Consider the following 18,456-nt stretch of genomic DNA (forward strand, 5'->3'; position numbering starts at 1 on the left):
GTTTGAGTATTAGCAACAGTAGACTGCTAATGGACTCCACTTGTTTCAGTCAGCTGGGAAGCTAGAACTGCAGACTCTCCTTTGGGCTGGGATTTCTGCTCTCTCTGCAGTCTAACTACTGGATTACAAGCTGGAATGGAGACCCCTTTCTAGCCCTGGCAGAGAAACAAGAGCAGCTTCTCGCCTCAGGACTTGCTGGTTTTTGGTCCATAGTCTAGGCCTGAAGACTGCTTACCCAGAAGCATCTGAGCCTGGGATTTGGTACTCGTTCCACACCCTATACTTATGTATGGCGCTGGGCCTTCCTCTTGCCTGGGTTGGCAGCCTCTCCTTGGGCTCTGGAGTGCTCAGAGCAGCGTAGGGCTCCTGGCTAGATTTGTCCGTAGGTTCTATAGCCCTCAGTCTCTGGCTTTCTGCCAACTTGGTCTGGACAGATGACCCATGGTGACTTTTTCTTGGATTTCCTCACCAAGATTCAGTCTGGGACATTGTCTCTGTCTATCTAGGTCTGTTTCTAAGTCTGCACTGCCCTTGGAGACTGAGTAGAGACCCTACTGTCCTCATTTGTGCTATGCTGCTCTTTTGGCTCTGCCTCAGGTACAGGCATTTAAAAGCAATGGCTTTTAGGGAGTCCACTGATTCTTCAGTAATCTCTCCTAGACCTGTTATCCTAGTCAATTAATATCAAGCTCTCTTGACTTTTTAAAATATTTTTCCAGTCTTTTGGTTTTCTTTTAATGTTTCTTTGCTGTTTCAAGGAGTTATTGCTTTTACTTTGGTCTGCTTTAATTTCTTTTCATTTTCTTTTTTTCTTTTTTTTTTTAGGTTTTTTCAAGACAAATGGGGTTAAGTGGCTTGCCCAAGGCCACACAGCTAGGTAATTATTAAGTGTCTGAGGCCAGATTTGAACCCAGGTACTCCTGACTCCAGGGCCAGTGCTTTATCCACTATGCCACCTAGCCACCCTTGGTCTGCTTTAATTTCTAGAGACTTTACTGTTACTTGGAAAAGATTTACTGCTTTCTAAGCTTATTCCTCTTCCAATTGTTTGCTTCAGATCCTTTAATTCATTTTTCAAATTTCAAATTTCTTGCATCATATTTTTCCAGGTATTTATGCACTTTTTGTGGAAAGTCCATTTTTTTAGTTTCTCTGTATCTGCTACATTTATTTGTATTGGTTGGTATTTTCATTGGTTTATTCATCTGTCTAATCTTAGTTTCTTGGTTGTTCTTTATACCAGAGCCAGACTTTGCCCCTCTTTTATTGCACTTTTCAGCATGGTATTCTTTCCTGCATGATTTCTGCCCAGGGATCCTGGGTTCCAACACTGAACCAGGAGTTAATTCTCCTTAGATCTTTGAGTTTCAGAGTGCTAGATCTTCAAGAGTTCTTAAGATAGAATTTATAGAACCCCTGAGAAATCTATTGACTCCTTGATTTTTATGAAATTGGATGGGGAAGCTACATCTTCATTTGCACTTCTTTTTTTTTAAGTTTTTGTAGGGCAATGGGGTTAAATGTCTTGCCCAAGGCCACACAGCTAGGTAATTATTAAGTGTTTGAGGCCGGATTTGAACTCAGGTACTCCTGATTCCAGGGCCAGTGCTCTATCCACTGTGCCACCTAGCCTCCCCTGCACTACTCTTTAACTGAAATTTAGCGTTTCCTAAAATTGTGATTGTTTAGGCAGCTGACCATTATTCTGAGAAAACGGTCCCTTAGACTGTCAAAGGTGTCCCATGACACAAAAAGGTTTGTGGCTACTCAGGCCATAGTACCTAGGGACTTAAGAGTTCTTGAGATGTTTTGATCTATCTTCCAGTACTCTCTGTTGTTCCTTTTGTAACTTCCAAGATTCCTCACAATGGATTTCCAATCACATTGGGGCTTTCTTAGGGAACTTCTTTCCTGCCTCTGGACCCAGAGCAATATAGGTGACAAAGGACAGATTCTGGTTAGGTTGAGAGGATGCTGGATTTTTTGCATGTCTTGTCTTGTCCTTTTCCTTTTTGTTCGTGAATTCTGACTGATAACATCTACATTAGGATCATATTTCTAGGTGGGGCAGCTAGATTTCACAGTGGTTAGAGCATTGACCCTGGAGTCAGAAGGACTCGAGTTCAAATCCGCCTCAGATACTTGACACTTACTAGCAGTGCGACCTTGAGCAAGTCACTTAACTCTGAATGTCTCTCAGCCAAGGTCATTTTCAGTCATCCTGATTCATATCTGGTCACTGGACCCAGATGGCTCTAGAAGAGAAAGTGAGGTTGGTGACTCAGCCCAGCCCCTCACTCAAATCCAATTACATGCTTCTCATGCATCACCTTCCTGATGTCGTTGTCTTCTTTGAGAATGAAGGACAAAGCTCATTGTCATCATATTTCTAGGTCTGGAAGGACTATTAGAGATCATTTAGTCCAGTCCTCTCATTTACTAGTGAGGAAACCTCCCCTTTGAAGGGCTTTCCTAAGCTTAAGGTCACACAAGCCACAATTAGAAACCAAGTCCTTTGACTTCAAATCCAGTTTTCTCTCTATTGTACCTTGCTGATTACAGTATTGATCTCCTGTCTTAGTTTTCTGCCTCCAGCCTCTCTGCAGCTTACAATGTCCTGTATTATGCTAATAATTTGGGCTTTCTCAAAGCATAACTTGTGCCATGCTGTTCTCAATAATCTCTTCTGGTTTGCTTATTGAATCAAATGCAAACATATCATCAATGAGTCAATCAGTAAGAATTTATAAAGCTCCTTTCCATGATACTATGTAATATCTCTTCTCTTTTCCAGCGCACTACATTTGCCATCTTTTTCTCAGATTTTCAAAATCTCCCTCTTGGTTTCTTATCTGCTGCTTTTCAGCATGCATAAACTAGACTGTACTGTCCCTTCAAGCTATTGTTCTTTTGTCTCATATACTTATTAGGAAAATATTTTTTATATTAATCACCTCAACTTTCTCATTCCATCATCCTTTTCAGTCTGACTTCATTTTTTCCCAGTGGAAACTGCTCTCTCCAGGTACCAACAATCTCTGAATTGATGGACTTAGTCCTCATCCTTTCTTCCCTAACTTCTGCATTTGATTCGTGAGACCACCTTCTTCTCCTGTTCTCCTCATTCCCATCTTCCTGCTTCTTAGTCTCTTTTGTTTGTGACTTAACGTTTATATAATACTCTATGAATATTCCTCACAGCCCTTTTCTGGGTTCTAGATCCTCTTCTCTTCTTGTTTTTTTTTTGGGGGGGTGTTTTTTTATGTTTTTGTAAGGCAAATGGGGTTAAGTGGCTTGCCCAAGGCCACACAGCTAGGTAATTATTAAGTGTCTGAGACCAGATTTGAACCCAGGTACTCCTAACTCCAGGACTGGTGCTTTATCCACTGCGCCACCTAGCTGCCCCTTCTCTTCTTTCTTGATGACTTCATCAGCTTCCACATTTAGTCATTATTTAATGCGGTTGACCCCCAGATATCTAGACAGACAGACACACAGACACACACCTATGCCAGTGTCTCACTAGAGTTTTAGATCTACAATAGCATGTTGAACATTTCAAACTAGATGTTCCAGAGATACCTACAACAAACTCAGCATGACCAAACAAAATTTGTCCTCCCAATCTATTCCTCTTCCAAAATTTCCTTTTCTTGTGGAAGGAACTGCTATTCTTTCAGGCTTCCAGATTTAAAAGCTTGATGTTCTCCTCCCCTCCTCATTCTTCCTCATATTTTTATTAAACTTTTTGCTTCTTTCCTCCACAGCTTATTCTGCATCTGATCCTTTCTCTGTCACAGTCACCAGCTTACTTCAGTTCTTCACTATTTCTCTAAGCTTCCTAATTGGTTTCCTTGTCTCAGTTCTCATCACTCTATGTCCTGCACACTTCTGTTATTTTCCTTATACACAGAACAGAACATGACCATTCCCCTACTCAGTCAGTTCCATTGACTCCCTATTTTCCTTGGGATAAAAGAAATTTCTCTGTTTAACTTATCATCATCATCATCATCATTATTATTATTATTTTATTTATGGCAATGGGGTTCAGTGACTTGCCCAAGGTCACCCAGCTAGGCAATTGTTAAGTGTCTAAGGTCAGATTTGAACTCAGGTACTCCTGACTCCAGGGCCAGTGCTCTATCCACCATGCCACCTAGCTGCCCCTCTGTTTAACTTTTAAAGCCCTTTATTGTCTGGGCCCAAATTATCTTCCAACTTTGTTGGGAAAAAATCTGGCCAAACTGACTCTCATTCTCTGTTCCTCACATTCCTGGTTGTCTTGGCTGTGGTCTGTCTGCTCTACCACCTCATGGAATCTCTTTATTCAAAATTCTGCTCAGATATCGCTTTGTAAAATATAAATGAAATCATTCCCAATTCTTCTGTTTGCTAATACCTTCCATCTAAAAACTACTTTGTATTTAATAACTTTGTATTTATTTTCCTTTTATTTATTTGTAGGATATAGGATGGGGTAGGTAGCTAAGTATGTAATACCAAATTTGATCATTCAGATTCCAGAGCACACCAGTAAGATTCAGAGAGGGGCAATTAGATTTATTGAAAGAAATAAGGGAAGGATTAACTTAGTTAAACTAGGTGCTGAGAAAGCAGGAAGAATAAAGTGGCAAAAATTAGGTTAGTGTGTAGAGTTGAGTGTGTTCATTGAAGTCAGATTATGGAAAAGCTTACCAGCCACAAATTTTGACCACTGTAATTTTCTGAAGAAGGGAGTCATGTGCTGAAAGTGGGAATGAGGAAGATTGGTATGGAAAGACTCAGAATGCCTAGATTCAACTCCTGGTTCCTTTTGCTTTACAGTGTTATTTTGAGAAAACCATATAGCCTTTCTTCATACTTCATGACAGGTTCAGCTATACTGTGTTGTAACAAAGTTGTTGCCAAAAAAATCACCAGCCTAAAAGAATAGTAGTTTTTCCCAAAAATAAAGGAAAGTTTGGAAGAGGGGTGGATTGGGAGGGTGAATTTTGTTTTGGTCATATTGTGTTCTACCTAGCATTACTGGAAAGCCACAGTACTTCGATGTTATAGGAGAGACTTACATCCTAAAGGCCAAGGATTCCCACAGCATCCATCTAGTTGAGCTTTCACTGTGTACAATGGTAACAATCAGTAATTTCAAAGCTCTCAGGCTGAAAGACACTAGCTGGTAAAATGTGAATCATGTAATTTTAGAGCAGGCAGGGACCTTCAATATTGTCTAGTTTGAATACCACCTTTTTTTTTCCCCTTACATAATGGAAGTCCAGTAAAGTTGAATGACTTGCCTAAAGTCATGTAGGGAGTTTACTAAAAGAGCCAGAACCAACTCCTTAGTTTATTGTTCTTGCTATTCTGTTATGCTTTCTATTCTTGTGAACTTGTTGGGGAGAACCCTCTTCTAGTTACCTTGTCTGCATATGAATTTCTGATAGATAGCTTTGAAAGCTTGTGGTACTAATTGAGGGGATTGTCTAGGAATGCTGCTTCTAGGGATGATTTATAGGGTTCCATTCTAGGACCCATTGTCTCCATGGGGGATTACTGACTCTTATGGATGCTCATTACAAACTCCTGGGACCATTATTCTTCTGACAGTTTTAAGGGCAGTGGGAGTGTTGTGAGAAGCTTAGCATGTTCATTGAATATAGCACCCTTTGAACTATATTAGGAAATATTAAGGAGAGAACTATAATAGCATGTCCATCTCTCTTTACCCCACCTAGTCTGAGATGAGGATAGTCCATGTAATAACAGTGCTTGGAATGTGCACTGTTATTATTTTATATATTTAAACCAAGACAGACAATATACTAGATAACTTAGCAGCTTCCCTTGATTTAAACTTTTGTGCTTTTTGCAACATTTGTCCCAGTTCCCAGGAAAGTATAAAAAGATTTTTCCACGAAGTTATTTGTCCTTGACCTCCTTCCTTGAGTACCTCATCCATTCCCCATGACTTCTATTATCATCTCTTTGTTGATGTTCAACCCCTTGCTAGTCTCCAGTCTCTTACTTGTAACTTATTGGGTGGATCTCCATCTGGTCTCCCTTGCTATCATCTCAATCCAAAGTGTTCACAAGTAAACCTCTCATTATTTCTCCAAACAGACTTCTGTATTTAACTTCTCTGTTTCTCAGACATCATCTTGGATTCTTCTTTTTTTCCTTATTATCCAAATTTAATTGGTTGTTAAATCCTATTGCTTCTATTTCCACAGTATTTCTTATGCTTAGTGTCCCTTTCAAATCTTACCCAAAGCCACTTCTGTTGGGGGCTTCATCTCTTTTTACCTGCGCTATCTAGAATAATCTCCCCTGGCATTTCTGCTTTCAGTTTACATCCTCTTCTTTGTATCCTTGGCACTGACACAGCTTTGCGATTGTATCACTCCTCTATTTAGTCTGTAGGGACTCCCTATTACTTATCAAATTAAAAATGAACTTGGTTATTAATCTGAGTGTTAAAGGGTCTTTATAGCTTGGCTTTAGGTTATGTGCCTAACTATATCTTATTATTTATTTCCTATCATTCAGTCTTAGTTCCAGTTACACTGGATTTTAAAAAAAAAACTCTTGATTTTCTTCCTTTCTATTTACTTCATGCCTTTTGCTCTTATTTTCCCTCTTTCTAGAAAGGATTTTCTCTATTTTTCCTACCCTCTCACCTCTGTCTGTGGAAGTGCTGCCTTTTCTTAAGATACAACCTGTAATTCCATTCATGAAAAGTCTTTTTCTGATGTTCCAAAAATGAACTTTTTACTTTTCATTTAACACATTGATTCATTGTATGCTTTTCTTTCCCATTATGAGTTTATAAACTATTTGAAAGTAAGGTCTGTGCCTCTCTGTCAGTGCTGGGAATGATACCTTGAAAATGATTATGATGATGGTGATGATGTTTGTCCTTTGTTTCCAAAGAAGACCTGCCATCAGGGAGGTGATACCATGTTCTTAAATGTTGGTCAAAATGAATGGAATCCATGAAATCTGAGAAAAGCACAATATGTTATTGGCCCCTTTTTATTTATTTGAGAAATATTGGTGGAGTGAGGTGGGAAACAAAGTGCTATGCTGGCAGCTGAAAATCTCTGGATTGAGGACTGGGTCTGGAATAAGCTGGATCTCAGGAGCTGCATGACCCTGGGCAAGTCACTTATTCCTGGCTTTCTCAGCTTTTCTCAACTATAAATTGGGGACAGTATACTAGCATCTCCCTCCCAGGGTTATTAGGAGGATCAGAAAAGACAGTGTATTGTTTTAAAAACCAAAAAAGGACTTAGTGTAGTGCCTGACATGGCAGATGCTATATAAACAAATATTGACCCGTCATTTGTTAACTGTGGAAGCGCTGACACTGGAGTGGGTCTTTAAAGTGTGGGAAATTCCAGGGAAGGAAGGAGTGTATTCTAGCTGGAGACTGGGCTGTTGTACTTTATTTCTCTTCTCTTAGGCCACTTGCCCTTGGATGGTCTCTGTAGACTCCTGAGGGCTTTGACCTGGGTCCCTAAGGACTAGTTAGAGCAGTATGCTTTGTAAATTCATCAAAAAAAGCCAAGCTCTCTTTGTGTCCAGAGCTAAGCTTTTCAAAGCCTGTCTGCTGTTCAACCCTAATCCATCCTCTCTCTTTCTGTTAGGAAACAAAGCTGGGCTTTTTGCCTCCATTTAATTGATAGGGAAGTGTAGAAACAAGGCAATTGATTTAGGAGCATAGGATTTAGAATGGGAAAAGGATCTTTAGAAACCATTTAAGGCAGCCCTCTCATTTTACAGATGAGGAAGTTGAGGCACAGAAAGAAGTGTTTCACTCAGCATCAGTCACATTAGTGACTGAAGTGCCCCCTTTTTTTTGGCAAGAGCTTTCTTGGTTTTCCCAACTGTTGGTGACCTTATTCCCCAAGGTACTTTGTATTATTTACTGTGTATGTATGTATGTACATTGTATTTATGTGTATGGAAGTGTATCTGAGTATGGATGTATATATGTATTGTATCTAAGTAGATAAGTGGTTCATTGTATACGTTAGGTTTGGGATCAAGAAGACTTATGTTCATGAGTTCAAATCCAGTCTCAGATACTCAGTATGTATGACCCAGTTTGCCTAAGTTTCCTCGTCTCTAAAGTGAGCTGGAGAAGGAAATTGCAAACCATTCCAGTATGTTTACCAAGAAAATGAACTAGTGAAGAGTTGAACATGACTGCAGTGACTAAACAGTTTAAGTAACTATGTATAGATCTTGACATATGCCTATATATTTGTATATGTCTGTGTGTGTGTGTGTGTGTGTGTGTGTGTGTGTGTGTGTTTACATGCCTTTATCTTTTCTATTGAGGGGAAGGGAATGAGCATTTATGTTGCTCCTAATATTTGCCAGGCTCTGAGCCAGATGCGTTATAGATGTTATCTCACTTGATTTGTATCATTGGCACCTTGAAGCAGAGCCTAGGGGTTGCTCATTGGCTGGAGCTCTAAGCCTGGAGCCAGAAGACCTGGGTTCATATCCCATCTCAGACACCTTGGACCAGTCACCTAAGCTGTGTGTGCCTTGATCCCTGGAGAAGGACCACTCTAGTACCTTTGTAAAGAAAACCCCCTGGGCAGTTCTGGGATGCTATGTCTAGTTCACAGGGTTACAAGGAGTCAGACAAAACCCCCAGAAATATAGAGGGAGTTAGAACATACTCTTAGCTCATGTCCTACTCTTCATGACCCCATTTGAGATTTTCTTGGCAAAGACAACTGATGCAGTTTGCCATTTGCTTATCTAATGCTTTTTAAAGATGAGGAAACTGAGGTAAACAGGTTTAAATGATTTTTGTCACATGGCTATTAAGTATTTGAGATCAAATTTGAACTGAGGAAGATGAGATTTCCTGACTTTAGGTCTGGTGCTCTTATCTCCTACTGAAAATGAAATACATTGGCATAAAACCCAGACAATTTTAAAATTAATTTTGTTACTTATCTAGTGGAATGAGAATATGGTCACCATTAACTTTAGATGTTTATAATAAAGTCAGGTACAATAAAGTGGCATTGAAATAAAAACAATGCACTTCTTGCTTTCTTGAAAATTTTTACAGTTGTAGATCTCTCAGACCTGTTGAAATGTAGGTCAGTTTTTCCTATAAAGTCCTTGAATTTTTAAAGGCCATTCTGACTTTGAATAGAATATGTTTATATTTTAAAATGTGCACAAGTCTCAAATTGTGTTTTTAAATCGCTATTTAGGGTTGTAAAGGTAAGGTTCTTTTTTTTTTTCCTAGTTTTTATTTATTTAGCAATATGGAACTTGAAAATTTAACTCATTAATTACTGATTGAGTCCAGTGGTTTTAGAAAGAAGAGGACTAGGCATAGATAGGGACTAGATCATATGAGCATCCTCAGCTGAGGATATGCTCTTTCCCAACTCTGATGCTGCATCTTCTCTGCTATGAGTTGATTAGAAGGCTGCCTACAAAGGGCTACAGCCAGTGCGTGTTCAAAGCTGCACTTGGAGAATTGCCAGAGACAGAGGAGACAGTGTTATGGCTTGACTCCTAGGGGGTGTGGAATCAGTAGCAGAAGATGAGGTTCATACCCATCCCTCCCAGTGATAACCAGGAGTGGGAGTTTCTCTTATATACCACATCTTCAATCCTTCAAGATACCTTTACTTTACTCCTTAACCTCCACTGTGCAAGTTCCCCCATTCTTTGGGATTGATCATTGATCATTGGTAACTTCATCTCATCACAGTCCTTAGCATTTTTTTTTTAGGTTAGGGGTTAAGTGGCTTGCCCAAGGCCACACAGCTAGGTAATTATTAAGTGTCTGAGGCCGGATTTGAACTCAGGTACTCCTGACTCCAGGACCAGTGTTCTATCCACTACACCACCTAGCCGCCCTGGGTCTGCCTTGTTTCTTTTAAGGGACCTGCCATACTTCTGGCCACTCAGGTGTCATCTAAGATTTCTCCTTCTTACTTAATTCCCATTTCTATTTATTTGCCAAATCTTGTTCTTTCTCTGTCTTTAGCAGCTCTCATGCCCTTCTCCTTTTCTCTTCTCACATGGCCATTGCTGTAGTTCAGGTCTTCAGTCACCTCTAGCCTGAGTTTTGCAATTGAATGGGGGAGGGGAGCAAAGAGAAAGGAGAAAAGAGAAGGAAAAGGAATACATGTTTACATCTCCTGCTGTGGGCTAAGGGTCTTTTTTGTTTTTGTTTTTTCAATTGATATTTTATTTTTCCAATTACATGTTATGAAAGTTTTTCAACATTCATTCACATGCATATGCATATTCTTAAATTACATAATTTCTTTCCACCTTCCCTTCCCACCCCCTTCCCTCAGCAGCAGTCTGGTGAATATTGTACATACACATTTGTATTTAGCATGTTTTCAAATTAGTCATTTTCTACATGAGAAATTGGGATTAAAGGAAAGGAAATGAGATCAGAAAGAAAAATATAAGAGTAAAAATTTTAAAAATTGAATGTGGGCAGCTAGGTGGTGTAGTGGATAAAGCACCAGCCCTGGAGTCAGGTGTACCTGGGTTCAAATCTGGTCTCAGACACTTAATAATTACCTAGCTGTGTGGCCTTGGGCAAGCCATTTAACTCCATTTGCCTTGCAAAAACCTAAAAAAAAAAGTGAATGTATTGTTCATTCAGATTCTGTAAGGGTTTTTTGTTTTCTTTTGTAATTCTTTCTCTGGCTATGGATAGCATTGTCTATACCAAGTCTCCTAGGGTATCCTAGCTCTTGGAGAGGAGCTGCTTCCATCCAGGTTGATCAACTCACAATGTTGTTGTTAACATGTACAATGTTCTCTTGGTTCTGCTCCCTTTGCTCAGCATCAGTTCCTGTAATTTGTTCCATGCTTCTCCAGAGTTTGAATACTCATGCTTTCTTATAGAACTGTAATATTCCACAGTATTCATGTACCATAACTTGTTTACTCATGCCCCAATTGATGGGCATCCCTCAATTTCCAACTCTTTGCCACCGCAAAAAGAACTGCTATGAATATTTTGGAATATGTGGGACTTTCCTTAAGGGCCTTTTAAAATAACAAATATCTCATCTGATCTTCACAGCAAACCTGCAAAGTAGGTGATATTACCTTCCCTGTTATGGTTGAGAAAACTGAAGCAGACAGGCTAAGTGACTTGCAGAGACATAATTGTAGTTTAGAACTTACTGACTTAAGGCCACCTAGCACTTCTCAAGTCTCTCCCCATTTCATCTCATGTTCCACTTACCTTCTAAAAGACTTTCTTAAAAGGTTCAGCCATGTCATCCTCCCTCCCCCTCAAATTAGTATACTTGTACATTTCAGGGACTTCTCAGTGACTCTAGGATAAATCATTATTTCATGATATTAAAATTTCTCTTTTAAAGTTTTAGAATACATATTAGTACAAAGTCAGTCAATAGTCAATATTCATTTATTATGTGCCAGACCCTGGAGATACATGTAAGGGCAGAAGACAGCCTCTGCCTTCAAGGGAGCTTCCAGTCCTTGTGGAGAAAACATAAAAGAAGCTGAATAAGCAGGACTGTAAACTGGTGGGGCAGGGAAGGTTGGGGAGGGGGGGGAGAGTTGCTGTGGGCATGATAAAATCCTGCAGTTGGGTGGGAAATGAGATGAAGTGAGAGTTGCTGTGGGCATGATAAAAATCCTGCATTTGGGTGGTAAATGAGATGAAGTGACTTCCCTGGGCCCTCTCCTTAAATGGAGGATCTAGAAGAGTCATCTGCTGGCAATCCACCCCCCCCCCTCTAATCTAAGAGAAGGAGGGATTCCAGAGCCACTGAGGAGGGAATTTCAAAGTACATGTACATGCACCGTAGTCTATATGTGTTATTCAGGAATAAATAAACATACTGGGGGAGTGTGTTGAATTTTTTTTTTTTTTTTTTTTTTTAGATTTTTGCAAGTCAAATGGAGTTAAAGTGGCTTGCCCAAGGCCACACAGCTAGGTAATTATTAAGTGTCTGAGACCGGATTTGAACCCAGGTACTCCTGACTCCAAGGCCAGTGCTTTATCTACTACGACACCTAGCCACCCCCTGAATTTTTTTTTTTTTTTTTAATGATAGTGGTATGTTATCAACATGGAGCTGATGGTGTTAGGGTGCTTAGAGGTTAAGTGTTTTTAGAATCCAGAACCAGCATGTGTTAGAGGCAGTAATCGTTTGCATTGAATAATATTGGCTTAAGTTCTAAACTAAAGTAATAGTTCTCACTTTTTTTTTTTTTTTTTTTTTTTTTTTAGTATTTTGAAATCCGTATGTGTATTACTTTAAGGAGTTAGATAACAGGGAAAAAGTTTGTTCTTTTGTAGGTGCTTTGCTTGAACATATGAAATTAGGACAGTTATTGGTTAAATGAAAGACATACTTTTAAGAGAGAATTTATATTCCTTTTTTTAGGCAACTCTAAAGAACAATCAGGCCATGGGATTGAATTCATTATATTATGAATTATTGTTCAATAAAATACTAATTCTTCCAGTTTTCTGAACATCCTTTTTTTTTTTTTTTTTTTTTTTGCAAATGGGGTTAAGTGGCTTGCCCAAGGCCACATGGCTAGGTAATCTGAGGCCACATTTGAACTCAGGTACTCTTGACTCCAGGGCCAGTGCTCTATCCACTGTGCCACCTAGCTGCCCCCATCCTGGTTTTAAGTTGGGAATGAGAAAAATGATAGTACATTTATTTTTTTAAAGTATCTTACAGAACTTTACATTTCAGAATGACTGATTCTGCCTAAATAATACAATATTATAGAAGAGAATAAGATAAGAGATTTGTTTGAGGAGGAAGTGATAGCCATATAGCTGTATTTATTCTTTCATATTTTGTTTCTCCATTCCAGGGAATTCGGTAAAGCAGTTCTTAAAGGCTGTGTATCCTCAGATTTACTTAAATGTGCTCCAAATATTGGAAGTTACCCCTGAAAGTCACATTTGTATACAAAAGTCAGTCAACATGTGTTTATTAAGAGTCTTCTATATTTTAGATATTACTTTTGAGATACAAAGCAAGTAAAAAATGTGGTTCTTTTTTTTTTAGATTTTTCAAGGCCGTGGGGTTAAGTGACTTGCCCAAGGCCACACGGATAGGTAATTATTAAGTGTCTGAGGTTGGATTTGAGCCCAGGTATTCCTGACTCCAAGGCCGGTGCTGTATCCACTGCATCGCCTAGCTGCCCCAAAAATGTGGTTCAAGACTTTTAAGGGGAAGATAACATGTCATACTATCCATACACAATATTTACAGTATAATAGGAAGTTAATATTTGAGGTCAGACCGTGAGGACTAGAGGATGAGGGAAAAGGACTGGGAAAGATTTTCTGCTGAAAGGTGTGGAGCATGGTCTTGAAGAAAGCCAAGGAATGAATGAATTCAGGAGGCAGAGTTGATGTGTGAAAACATTACAGCTATGAGCCAATGAAAAGGCACTGAGATGGAAGAGGTCATTACTAAGAAAACCAATACCTGTAATTGTAGTTAGTACCTGGAGGGCAGTCAAGTATAAGATTGGAGAGGTTAGGAGAGCCTTAAATTCTAAGGAGAAGCATTTATGTTTGATTTTGGTGTTAATAGGGAGCCATAGGAGTTATTTTACATTTTTTTTTAAAGTTTTTGCAAGGCAATGGGGTTAAGTGGCTTGCCCAAGGCCACACAGTTGGGTAATTATTAAGTGTCTGAGGCTGGATTTGAATTCAGGTACTCCTGACTCCAGGGCTGGTGCTCTATCCACTGTGCAATCTAGCCACCCCATAGGAGTTATTTTAATAGGGTGATATGTTCTGACCTCTTTGGGAAAATAACTGGCAGAGTGGAAGAAGGATTAGAGTGGGGAGAAATTTGAGGCAGGCTGTGGAATAATATATTTTCTTGTGTAGTGAGCAAGCAAAAGTATCTGAGAACTACTGGTTTAAAGCATATTGGTTGATCTCATAAAATCTCATAATCATAAAACCTATAGTATAATTTGATAGCATTAGGATTTGAAAATATCTTTGATTTTTTGAATCAAACTTTGTAATGCTAATAAAATGTACAAATAAGCCCTGCAGTATTATGATACATTTCATTTATTAATATAAATTTGTCAAACAGATATGAAGGTTTCCAAAAATGTTGTATAATAACTGAATTTTGGGGAATTCAGATATTTATACATTCCATAATTCTGCCCTATCTCATATAAGTCATAATTTAAGGATTTAAAGGATATGTGATTTTGTTGATATAATGAAGATGAAGATCACAGACTTCTCCAGCTTAGTAGAGTTGTAGATAAAAAAAATTCTTTGTCCTACAGACAAGCTGGTTGACAGATTTCTTTGAGTTTAGCACACTTGTGCTCAAAACCTTTTCAGCTCTTAGTCTTTCTGTTCTTTTGACATAGTCTTTAAGAATCTACAGTCACTTCCATACCACTTCATTCATCAGAGTTATAGAATAAACACAAAGTAATTCAATACAGGAAAGAGGGCACATCATGAAAGACTTTAGAGTAGATTGTAGTGCTTGTACTGTGTATTAAAAGAAGGATTTTGTGAAGTGAATATGTGAAGGGGCCTCAGAAGTCATCAAGTCCAGTTCTCTCATTTTACCAAATAGGAGGTTGAGGCACAGAGAGGTTGTGACTTTATCAAGGTCACATAGTTAAAAAGTGACAGGTGAGGCTTGAACCCAGGTTCTCTGATGCACTAACAACACTATAATTATTTTTGGCTACTTGAATTCTCATTGGTTTTATTTGTTGGGGTTTTTTGTAAAGTTATTATTTGGAGTCAGAAACTAATATATCTCAGTTTAAATACTTTTATTTATAAAACTTTTCCAAGACTTGATGTTTGTTTTCATTTTTTTTTTTCTACACAGGCTTTTAAGGAGATGCTGTATTCAGCCCAGGACCAGGCACCTTCTATGGAAGGTGAGGAACCAATAACCTTGACTTTATATAAGCAGTAAATGTAATTCCCTATTTAAAAAAATTTAAATTGCAAAATTTGGTTGAGATTAAGATTTTATCAGTTGCCTAAAATCTCAAATACAAGACTCCTGATATGTGCTATTATTTTTTGTATTTGTTTTATATGTTTATATTAATGTGCTTATATTCATGTACTATGTGCTTTATATTTTTGTATGTTTTTTATATTTTATAATGTCTAAATCATTTGGTACAGTTTTCTCTTAGACTAAGCCAGTGCTCTGAGGGAAGCTGAATCATTAGGGATAGCTTAATTTTTCTTCCTCAGATAATGCACTTACATCACATTAGAATTAAACATGAGTTTCTTTCTATGTCGTTCTCCTTTAATCTATATACTTTTGTCCTTCTTTACCTTAAACTTATTCATTTTCTGCTACTTAGCTCCATTTTGTTAAGAATCGTGCTGCTTCTCCACCCCTCCTCCCCCAATCTTCCATTTATACGTCTTAGTGTATGGGACAATAGGAACATCAGGATACATTTATCACACTTTATAATTAGTGTCTAATGTCCATTCTGATGTCAGTGGTGCTTATTTTTCCAATTATGTTTAATGAGTCATTCCTTTTTCTGTTGTTTAAAGTTTAGACAGGAATTGTGAGGTAAAATGATGGTGATTTCTAATGTTGGTGAAAACTCATGATTGAATTGTCCCTTTTGAATCTTTTAAAATTTCACATTAAGCTTTTTTTAAGAAAGTTGAATTTTTGATTAAGGATCGTGTGCTGTAGAATTGGAAAGATTTTTATCATTTTGCTAAAGGGAAAATGAAGCCTACAGCATTAAGTAATTTGGCCAAGGACAGTTCATTATCCAACAGGAATTTCTGGTGTTGTCTGCACTGGAGAGACCCAGAAAGGGAGAAAACAGTGATACTAGAATGGTTGACTCTTTTCTTCTTCAAGTGTTATCTACAAGGAGGAACTGTCTTCAATAACTATTTTTAACTGCCCTTGAGGGAGAAGGCTTTTTCTCTTAGTACTGTTATGGGATCTGCTATAAAAAGGGAAAACTAAAAGGGACCTTTACAGTTCATTACTTTTAGGTGCCAATTATTCAAAAATGTTTAGAAAATTATTATCTACAGATGCATTTTTAATGCCACTCAAGGTAACATACTGGCTGTTAACACATGAAAAAACTCCCTGTCAGAAACCATTTTCCTTATTTAAAGTTGTAGGACACATGCAGGCATAAATCTTAGTTCTACCAAAATTGTGATCACAGAACAAAAAAAGGGAGAAATAAAATAAAGGTAATAGTTCTCCAATAAAAATATCCTAAGTCTACCAAACAATTTTTGTCTTCTAGTATCATAAAGAACTGTCCTATTGTCTTTGACCTCTGGTGACTTGCTTTGTATACTATGTTGTCTTGTCATAAAGAGAAAAACCTCTAGATATAATCCAAATCTTTGAGCAGGTTCAAAAGGAATAGAAATGCATATTTTTTTGGTGCCATTAAGCAAAGTACACTGCAGCAGTGAAGAAAAATTAATATAATCTAAAGCACACTATACACAAATTAAAAAAAATAACCTTTGATTGTATGGAATAGAAGGAAATTAGTTGACTTATTTAATTATGTAAAGAGTCTAAGAATTAATGAAAATGACATCTATATGAAAAAATTTATAAATACATCTATATAATTCAGAAAGCATGAATTAAAATGCTGTATTAACAGGACACTAATTTTAAATGAATACAAGATGACATATGTAAATCTTTAACTCTTTATGAAATTCAGTACCACAGAAAAACCCATCAAAAAAACCAGATTACCTATATCTTAAATATTCCTTCATTCTCTAGCTCAAAAAAAGTTGACCAACAGACCATGAGTAACTAGTGACCTGCTTTCCTAAAAGCTGATTTTCCTATCTAAACAGAATCTTATTGAGCATCACAATTCACAAATTGTGGGTATTTTTGATGAGGACATTGGCAAGGAATAAACTTTTTACAAGTGATAATCAATAGTAGACCACTTTTTTTTTACCATCTCAATTATATGTAAGATATAATATTTTGCTTCTTTCTTGATTATGAGAAAGCATTTGTCTTGGTAGAACAAAACTTCACCTTATAAGCTCTTATATAGTAAAGTACCTTCCACCTCTAAAATGAGTTAATTCAGGATCCTTTGAAGATGGCATAACAGAAAAAGCCTTGTATAATGACCCTGCAATAATAAACAGCAAACATAAAACAAGTCATCAAGCATTTATTAAATACTTGCTTTGTACCAAGCACTATTAAGTATCACTGATAAAAAGAAAGCCAAAAATAATTATTTTCCTCAAGAAATTCACAATCCAATTGGTATGATAACATGAAAACAGGAAATATAAATAGGCATAGAAAGGATAAATGGAGAATAGAAGGCGGGTCATACTTTTTTATAGATTTGAGGAAAGGCTTCTTGTAGAAGCTGGGTTTTAGCTGAGACTTGGAGGAAGCCTGGTAGGTTTGAGGAGGGAATGTCTCAAAGAGACAACTAGGGAATATTGTACCTATTTGGAAGATGGATCATCTTGTCTGGGGAACAACCAGGAGACCAATGTCACTGTATTGTCCTTCTGCTGGATGTTGGGAGAAAATAAGTATTATGGTTCTTGAAAGATAGGAAGTGGACACATTATGAAGGGGTTTTGAAAACCAGTAAAGAATTTTATATTGGATCCTAGAAGTCATTGAGCACCATTGTGGTTTATTGAATAGGAAGGTGATAAAGAAGGAGGTACCTTTTTGTGGTGAAAGTTGTGTTGATTCTGTCATATCACAATACATTGCAGAGCATCATGGAAGACATCTGTAGTCATTTAAAGGAGTTTGGCTTGTTTGTCCACAGGAAAGCCAAGTGGTTAAAGAATGTCTGTTGTTCATTGTTCATTATGCACTTGGATAGATCTACAGTGGAGCCTGTCTAATAGTATGTATTTCTGGGATAGACAAGACCATTGAGTACAATGAAAATAGGCCGAATAGCACAGCTATTTTACTTATTGTGAGTTTACCATGAAAAAAAAGACTTATCTTTTTTTATTGTTTTTTGAATTTTACAATTTCCCTCCAATTTCACTTCCCTACCTCTACCCTACCTCTACCCCGCACAGAAAGCAGTCTGATAGTCTTTACATTGTTTCAGTGCTATACATTGATCCAAACTGAATATGTTGAGAAAGAAAAATCATAATCTTAAGGAAACCATAAAATATAAGAGATAGCAAAATTGTATAATAAGATACTTCAAAAAAATTAAAGATAATAGTCTTTGGTTTTTGTTTAAACTCCACAATTCTTTCTTTGGATACAGATGGTATTCTTCCATTGGAGATACCCTAAAATTGTCCCTGATTGTTGCGCTGATGAAGTGAACAAGTCCATTAAGGCTGATCATAACCCCATTGTTGCTGCTGGGGTATATAATGTTCTTCTGGTTCTT

General features: G+C 37.6%; 1 protein-coding gene across 4 annotated transcripts in view; it reads left to right on the top strand.

Moving 5' to 3' along the window:
- Positions 1 to 18,456, top strand: part of XPR1 (xenotropic and polytropic retrovirus receptor 1) — a 192,023-nt gene that overhangs the window by 12,886 nt on the left and 160,681 nt on the right. For 3 of the 4 annotated variants that reach the window (XM_074222176.1, XM_074222173.1, XM_074222174.1), the window contains exon 2: positions 14,895 to 14,946. In XM_074222176.1, the coding sequence (XP_074078277.1) occupies positions 14,895 to 14,946 (52 nt within the window). Of the gene's footprint in view, positions 1 to 12,640; positions 12,977 to 13,070; positions 13,121 to 14,894; positions 14,947 to 18,456 lie in introns of those variants that run through there. The other variant, XM_074222175.1, reaches the window with a different exon arrangement.

This window comes from Macrotis lagotis, chromosome 2, assembly GCF_037893015.1.
Source record: "Macrotis lagotis isolate mMagLag1 chromosome 2, bilby.v1.9.chrom.fasta, whole genome shotgun sequence".
Lineage (NCBI taxonomy): Eukaryota > Metazoa > Chordata > Mammalia > Peramelemorphia > Peramelidae > Macrotis > Macrotis lagotis.